The following is a 9,378-nucleotide window of genomic DNA, read 5'->3' as shown; positions in this document are numbered from 1 at the left end:
TCGTCCGTTACTTCTTCGCTAAATATATTTTTTGCGGGAATAATATAATTGACGTCAAGCCATGGTCGTTATCGCCGAGAGGACCGGGTAAACCGAGAACACCGGGTAATTGAAAGTAGTCGAAAGTAGTCGATCGCGGATTGGACCAGTTAGATCGGAGAAAGCAACGTCTCGGGAAGACCCCTCCCCCCCCCCCTCCAAAAAAAAGAAAGAAAAAAAAATTGGTGATTGATTGATCGGTTGATCGGTTAGTTCGGTTAATCAGTGCTACGTGTGTCCGTGGCTAGTAGTGCTAGCTCGGCTCGGACGCTTTAGGTAGCGGTAATGCCTCGCAGTAGCGAACGTGTCGCTAGGTCATACGGTGTCGCAGGCAGGGTAAGAGACCGGGCTGCCGTGGATAATACTGGCACGGGTGTAATCGCAGGCATCGCGAACAGCAGGATACGTTGACGAGTGCAGCCGACCCCGGTGGCACGTTGTTGGCCACCGTTGTCGTCGCTGCTCCCGCAGGCCATGTATCGAGGCGAGCCGGCGATCGACCGTGCCGGTGGCGGTGGCGGCAACCGCAGTGCCGGCGACCCGCGCTTGCCGGGATCACCGCGTCGACGTCGCGTATCGGTGCTCGCTGCTGATCTGCCCGAGGACGCCGACGGCGAAGAGGAGCCTTACGAGGAGGAAGAGGAAAAGGCCTATCACATCGTCCTCGATGTGCAACTCCGCCGATCGGAATACGAAGACATCACGGCGAGGGTGTGCTGCAATGACGAATTTTGTTGCTGTCGCGCCATTCGGAATAGGTTAGGCGGAAGACGGCGCGGCTCGGGAAATGCACTCAGGATATTTTTCGTCGCTGCCGCTGCTGCCTTCCTCGCACTTGCCGTCTCACCAGGTAAGAACAAGATAAATGTTGACATGTTAAATATTGACGTAGATCGATCTATGTTAAACGTACGGAATATGCATGTTGAGCGAGAGTGACAATATTTTAGATTTTTTAATTTGGCAAAGAAAAGCATTCGACATACTACACATAACATATTACATGAAAAGGACAATTTTATTTATTTCATCATTGTTGAATATGTTTCTTTCGTGAGAAAAATATTCTCCTATTAGAGAATTGAAAATTTTACTAATGAGATAAGTGTTTTTTCTCTCTCTCTCTCTCTCTCTCTCTCTCTCTCTCCCTCTCTGCTTCTCGAACGTTGTATACTTTTATTACTTATTTCAATAAATGTTATTCATGTTTTAGTTTCGATATGTTATCCGTTCGATTTTTCCCCAACGTGAAAGTAATTTTTTAAACTGATTTTTATCAACGTTCGATTTGCAGAATTGAATTGAATTGGAAGTATTCACATATCCTTGACGTGACTGACGAACGACAATCACATTTATCTGCAATCGATCGACCCTACAATCTAAAAATGACGTATCTCAAGTTCCATGAAAATTCACGACGATACGATCACCCCGGGCAATATATCGACGTTGTGCCTCACCCTGAGCTTAACAAAAGAGCTCGCGAGAATTCAAATCGGCTCGCACGCGAAATGCGAAGGATAAACAGGGCGACTTTTCGAGGAAATAAGATAAACATTCGCGGTGTATGTCGTGTTATGCCGTGTGCCTGTCTCGTACAGTACAAGACACGTGTATTATTAAAACATCGGAAGGGCGAGATTTCTGAGATTTATTCGTTTTCTTTATAGAGTTTCATTCCCCACTTTCATATATTGAAATAAACTGCGCCGATTTTGGTGCCGATGTGGCTGTTGAGCGAAAGATCCGAATGTTATTTTGCCAAAATAAATTATTGTTGCGAATAAAAATTATAATGATAGAAATGATAAAAACTAATGGAAGTAATATTCTCTTTTTGAATCATTATTGAATCATATTTTATTATTTAATATTCGAAGAAATCTAGATAAATTTTATCTTGTCTTTTTTCATCTTAATTTTGAAGTAAATAAATGAACGACCATCGTATGATGCATTGCGTAGAATTCAATTGTGTCGATGACACGATTCGAATCTCGATTTCCGCTTTCATGTGGATAAAGAGGCGAAATGATCTTACAATGAAATCGAAATGTCCACAGATATTAATTAATTTTTATGATTAAATATTTAATTAATTTTAATGATTAAATTTTAAATTATTTAATTTTGTAACTAATTATGCTACAAAGTTATGACAAGAAAATTAAAAACTTATGTTAATAATATCTAATAGCTTCATATGTTAAAGAGTAAAGCTAATTTCATTTCTCATTTTCTTCGTTAATTAATGAAAATCTTATAATAGATAAAATCATAAAAATATCAGAAGAGTAATAAATCGAGCAAAAAAGTTATGTTTCTTTTTAATATTTTGCAAAATATCGATATAACGTATCGATATAATATTACAATGTTAAGTACACAGAATTATTGTGTACGTAAAATATCATTATGCCAATTAATACAAAATTATATAATATTATTAAAGTTAATAATATGTTAATAATAAGTAATATTTATAAACATACTTAAATATGTGATATCTACTAAAAAATAGGAAGCAGGAACTACGAAAAAGATATCTCTTTTGTACTTTCCGGCAAAGATTGAAATAAATTGTCATTGTATTCGATTATTAAACCGTCATTGCGATCATCAAATATGTGTGACGATAACTGTCTCGTGAACAATCGCATCATATTTATTGGCTATAAATTATAGTTAGTATGTAATTTCCCACCCGTGAGTTAATGAAACAATGTCGTATAAATCACGAGCATTCATTGAGCAAGTTACATCTCAGCGATATGTTACAATAATTCGTATTCTATAATGATTAATATAATAGGCAATTGAAAAATTGTAATAATATAATATGTGAATTAATTTTAAGATCGCACACACGGAACGTATACAAATTTACTTTGTAAATGAAATGAATAATTGGTAAAGATTACTTTAATTTAGCTCATTTTGTTATCTTTCTCCATCTTGTCAAATGTAAAATTGAGGCAGAAAAAGAGCCAAAATAATCATCAAAATGATAAAAATTTACCTTTTTGCGTTTAAGTCACTTTAGAGATAACTCGTTCAAACTTGTTGAAAATAAAATCGCAAGCATAACTTTGTTAATCAGATGAGCTTTTTTTGATGATCGCGCGCATAGCATTTATGCGGGGCCGCATATATCTCCACGATTTGATCCTTGATTATGCTTTTCTCTTTCTTGATGTTTCGAGCTCTGTATATTTTTGTAACACATAAATATCCTCGCGAGATGACAATCAAAGACTGTGAGGAGTAAGGGCATTATTTTTACGACGCATTACTTTTACCTGCCGCGCCATTAAACTATCATCGACGCACTTGAAACATAAGCGAGAACTCTTCTCGTTTATATAGCACCGACATGTTCCTCTTCTTCCTCCTCTCTACTCTTCTTCGTTTTTATCTTTTGATTTTTCTTCCGTCCTTGCGCCGTCTCGCTCACGGATTCGTGCGATTCATATCCATTTAAAACGTGTGCCTCGTAGACATTGTCGAGCCGCACCCATGGCTACTATTTATCTCTGCTGAAGCCAAGTGCCAAGAGAGTTGAGAGTATTTTTTCGTATATCACTTTTCGGCTCTCTCTCTCTCTCTCTCTCTCTCTCTCTCTCTCACTCACTCACTCACTCAGTTTCTTGTTCTGATTAACACGACCAGGATTCTCGGGACTCTCTAATCGTCTTTTATACTACGAGAGCTTTTTACACTACGAGAGCTTTTACTCTCTTTCACTTTCAATGTTCATCTCGTTGCGTTTTACGAAAAAGTATAGATGATGGGCTATGCGACAGAATCATACCAAAGAGAGAGAGAGAGAATGACGGTACCACTTCTTAAATATAGATACTTTTTAAAAGATATCTAGTTTTATCAACTAATTGTTGAGTAAAATTGCGTGCGCGTTACGCGTATATATACGTGCGTACGTGCGTGGATGCGTGCATGCGTGCATGCGTGCATGCGTGCATGCGTGCATGCGTGCACGCGCATGAAGAAAGGGGAAGGAGAGAGGGGAGAGAGAGAGAGAGAGAGAGAGAGAGAGAGAGAGAGAGAGAGAGAGAGAGAGAGAGAGAGAGAGAGAGAGAGAGAGAGAGAAAGAGAGCGCCGAAATTATTGAATAAGAAATAAATTGGAATTAAAATTTATGGAACTCAAATTGAAATACCGAAGCAACTATGATCTTTCGCTTTTGTTGTCATTCACCGTTAAACATTCATTGCAAACATGATTGCAAATTGTGTGATCACAAATTATCGTTGTTGTCATAGGGAAGACTATCGTTTTCTTATATATCTTATTGTAAATTTACTTACAAGGAAAATCTAAGATAATAAAAACATGAATCGCATATTACAGAAGAAATGCAAGAAGTGTGCAATTAATAATTTCGCAAAATTGTTTGCTTTTCTTGAGTATCTTCCCAAAAACAAACAGATTACTGATCGCGACGTAGAAATTAGTCGCATTATGACAATTGAAGTTACGAAATCGCGACGTAGAAATTAGTCGCATTATGACAATTGAAGTTACATCGACAATTAAGAAGAGTTTGCTCGTAAAGTTACATTTCTTCTTTAACTTTTTTTCTAACACACGATAAAATTGCAACATCTATTACAACATAATTACGTGCAGTTTGACTCTCATCTAAAAATTATCATGGTGACAATGTAGGCATAATGTGATCCATTTATAGACTTACATAAAGAATTCCTTTCCACATCAGAGAGAAGTAAATATAGCTTCGGCCTATTATCCTATTCTTAGAAAAAAGCAATTAGCGTTCATGTTTAGCACGTCATAATAATAAATATTTTCACCGGGATTCTCCTTTTGGATCCTTCATGGGGAACGATCTCTGAATTTTTATGAGAAAGTGAACACACTCAACGGCCATAATTTTCTCAAAGGCGAGGGTGAGTCAGAGATCGTACCATCGCCATCCCCCTTGTTTCTGTCTCCCGAGAGAGACTGCGGGTTACATTTCCGATTTTACCTCATCATGAATTAGTTACACATACACGCGAAACGTGAAACGTCGATAGCGATCTATATCGCGACGTGATGTGCGATCGGATTTCATCGTCTCGCCTTCGAGTGCTTCAAATCTAATTGAATGTGGCTCCGCAACAGCTTTCGATTTTCAAGGAGAGCATTCGATTAAAGAGGAGCGTCGAACGAAGCGTCAACATATGCACTAACAGTTGCTTTACGTTCATCACGCTCCTGAGTATTCCGGAGTCGCACTCTCTTTCACGTTCAAATAAATACACATTTAGATATCTGTATATATATACACATAGCTAAATGTAAATTAACTCTTGAAATACAAAAGAGATGCATATTATGATACAGCTTTGAGAGATTAATTCGATCTATCATATAACATAGCAGTGTTGACTCAAGATATATAGTAACAATGTACTATAATGTACTGCAATGCTATATGATACTCGTATATGTAATTACAGAAAGTATTTAGTTTTCATTATCGAGAATAATTTAGAATTTACATTATATCGAATAGAAAATTAAATACAAAAAGAGAGCAATTGGAAAATTGAGAGAATTCTAAAAAAGATAATATTAAATCTGAAATATAAATAACAAAAATGCATATATTTCGAGATTTTGAAAGTAAAAATTTTTATTTAATATGTAAAAATATTTATCACATTAATCTTTTATTTTTATATAAAATTCTTATCAAGGATGGAAATAAGTATACAGTATAAATTGTATACAATATAAATAGTATGTATTAGTTCGAAAGGGCTTGTTAATTTTCGCTCTACGTAAAGTTACAATTTTGAGCGGCGCAAGAATATTTTAAAATCAATAATAATTGTAATTATTGGACAGTATTTATCAGAATTGCGACAGTATTTATCAGAATCTGAGACCTCTCTTTGTGTGCTCTCAGGCGCCAGGACAAATGACAGTTATATTATTACAGCTTCACGCGCGTTAACACTGATGATCATTGTGCTCTTGCTCTCATCATATTTATAATTTTATGTTCAATTTAGCTTAGGAATAAATATCAATATCGTCCGCGCTGAGAAGATTATACTTTTCAAAGCGAAATTCTTTCATATTATAATTGGATGACTGTGATATGACTACTTTATCATGATTTTCAATTAATAAAAATGTATAAGTGAAAAGAACACTTATTTATGTAGAATGTCAAATTGCTTACTAAAATATCAAAAATTTTTACAGTATTATTATCATATTTAAACATTTTATATAATAATTTTGATGTCTCAACAAAATTATTTTCAGATCTATATTTAATTAGACTTTTTAGACAGTTGAGCGAAATTGTTCTTTCGTGGGTTTATTTTGCAGCACTTAATGTCATTTGCTTTTATTTAATAAAATAATTTATTAAAAAAAAACAAAGACTTGGTTTAAGTTAATCAACGTTGGCATTTTCAACAGTTAAAGAAAATTTTTTCCCACGTCTTTATCCGCCTTATCAGAATTACTACTCTTTAGAGTTGCATGTAGCATGCCGATTGGTTTAGTAGAGATTTTCTCGATAAACAACACAAATTACACGAATTTTCGTGGAAGGGGAAATTGTTCTTGTCGGTCTGCACGCCGCGTAATGAAATCACCTATAAGACCCGCTTGCAAAAGATAGTATTATTTCGAGAGCTTTTTTAAGATGAGATATGACGATGTGTTGTTGCATCGCCATTCTCTCATTTATCCTTTTAGATGTATATTCTTTACGCACATCTGTGCGTTCAACGAAACGAAATATGTGGATATTTGTTATTTGTCTTTCCTATTCATGATTTCAAAGTCTTTTCTGATCCTTAAATCAGCTCTCTTTCCTTCCCTTTCATCCTTATATCTTCATCCTCGTTCTTGGATGATTTGCGCTTGTAGGCGAGATTAGCTGTATCATCAAAGCATATCTCCCGTTTGGAGATACATGAAGGAGACGTCCTCATTTATATTTGTACTGTTTCTTCGAAAGAACTTTGATATATGTATCATAATCCGAGAGATACAATACGTAATACAATACATAGAATGATATATTCAAAATATGAATAATAAATATGAATATTATATTCTTTAACATATATTTATTCATTTAAATAAATAGCATCTTGCTTTTGTTTTTCTATGTTTTATTGCTTCTTAATTCAGTTTTATATATCCAATTTTAAATTTGGCAGACTGGATTTGTCTTATTTTTTATTTACTCATATGATTAACTAGAAGAAAGTAGTTTAAAATAGTGTGCTCGTGTATGGAGACTGCCGTGTGTCAGGAAAGTGAGATATATATATATATATATAGATGGAATATATATATATATATATATATATAGATGAAATATATATATATATATATATATATATATATATATATAGATATAGATGAAATATATATATATATATATAGATGGAATTATATTCTGTTTAAAATTATGAATCTTTGATAAAATTATGAATCTTTTTGAGCAATGCTATCATTTTTATCAGTCGAAAGTTTGTTTACATATAAATATTTTAATTACAAACATGTATAATACATACTAGATATAAAGGAAAAATATTTGAATTTCAAGAAATGTCTATCATAAACGTACCGAACATATCATTTTCCATGTATTCTACAAAGATAAAAAAAGACCTGTGTTAATCAATGTAATAACTATAACACGATAATCGGAATGTGCATTCGTCAGACAAATTCATGTTTCTCTGCGCTTTCTCACATTATGTAACGTAATCAAAGAAAATCGTACGATGCCCGTTTCGGTAGGCCATGCGTTGATCCAGCCTCTCGGATATTCCAGCTCTTATTACTGTCGAGTTAGCATAAATTCTAGTGGCCTTATCCTTAGTAAGCCTTATCCTCGTCAGCGAAACTGAAGCAATGTCCTGAGTTGCCGAGCTACTTTGCGATTAATGTAATTCACAGCTGAAATATGAATTAGAATCTCGACATTCTCTCTCTCTCTCTCTCTCTCTCTCTCTCTCTCTCTCTCTCTCCTCTCCCTCTCTCCTCTCCCTCCCTCCCTCTCTTCCCCTTTCTCTCCCTCTTTCCTTCCCTTCCTCTGTTCCTTCCCTCCTTCTCTCTCTTTCTCATGGCAATTAAAGACGTATAAAGTTAATTAATTGATTTATGTTTTTCATATCTCAGACTTTATATTAATTTATAAAAAATATTTATTTTATTTGAACTCGAAAGAATTGTGCTTGCACAGATATCTCGCAATTGGAGAGTCAAAATATATAAAATATAAGAAATTGTAAGAACAACACATAAATAGATGATAGAGAAGAAAAAGGTGAAACACCTGCGTATACATGCCTATAGGAAACACTGTTGTGCGATATCGAAAAAGAGAAAAATGGGAACGGTAGAATGGTATCCGACTGTGGTCGATATATGACAGCTGCTGTCACGGGTAGTGCTCCGACCATGTGCATGCCAACCATTTCCTACCCTCGATGCATCGCAAGAGTACAGCATACCTTAATTATAATGGAAATCCCAATGAGATTAGACATTTGATACAATTTGTTATCAAAATCTGTTTATCATATATTGTGTGTGTGTATTTCTATATATTAAAGTGCTCATCAAATTTTTTCGTAAAAATAACAAGCTACAATGCTTTCAGCAAATATATCCAGCAAATATATTATTGATGCGATGATAATAGAACCATGTCATGCAAAGTAATTTACAAATTACTCACAAATAAGCTTAGCTAATACATAATAATTAAGTTATTTGATTGAACGTTATGACTTATTTGTGTTTACAATCATATTTATAATGAATAACTTGTTTGAATGACACAAAAGGCAGTAGAATCCGCAAGATATTAATGTGTTGATATATATTTGTAAGTAATAGTTGAAAATATTTTTGAATCGTCAAAAAAACGGCCACAGACTTTTCTATAACTTTGATTCGAATTTCAAAGTCTCATCTTCATCTTGTAAGTAGATTGGTGATTCGTCCAGAGAGCTTTAGATCGATTCTAACGCAATTCACGCGGCCAGATAATATCTCAATTCCATAATTGCAACAGAGGCCTCCTCGCCGCCACGTGAATGCACAGACCGTGCGCGAACGCTTGCACACTTAGCTATGTAGGTAGAAAACCGTGTCAGGTTTTCAATTTGAACGAATCAAATATCAAGAATATTTTAACGGGATATTTTAAAAATTGACAATGACTGTAGCGTTTAATATATATTATCATGTAACTTTGATAATATGATATCATGTAACCTTCGAAATTTTGCAATTCTCTCAAGATTATAAATTTTAGAAAATTAA

The 9,378-nt window shown here is 34.7% G+C and overlaps 1 protein-coding gene across 2 annotated transcripts in view; it reads left to right on the top strand.

The window, feature by feature from the left end:
• Positions 1-9,378, top strand: part of LOC105426150 (protein kinase C-binding protein NELL1) — an 86,637-nt gene that overhangs the window by 1,511 nt on the left and 75,748 nt on the right. For both annotated transcript variants that reach the window (XM_089073959.1, XM_089073958.1), the window contains one exon: positions 1-889. This exon is cut by the window's left edge. In XM_089073959.1, the coding sequence (XP_088930085.1) occupies positions 514-889 (376 nt within the window). In that variant the 5' untranslated portion in view covers positions 1-513. The remainder of the gene's footprint in view (positions 890-9,378) is intronic.

This window comes from Pogonomyrmex barbatus, unplaced genomic scaffold, assembly GCF_055798465.1.
Source record: "Pogonomyrmex barbatus isolate J1 unplaced genomic scaffold, ASM5579846v1 scaffold16, whole genome shotgun sequence".
Classification (NCBI taxonomy): Eukaryota; Metazoa; Arthropoda; class Insecta; order Hymenoptera; family Formicidae; genus Pogonomyrmex; species Pogonomyrmex barbatus.
This window is presented reverse-complemented; position numbering and strand designations above follow the sequence as displayed.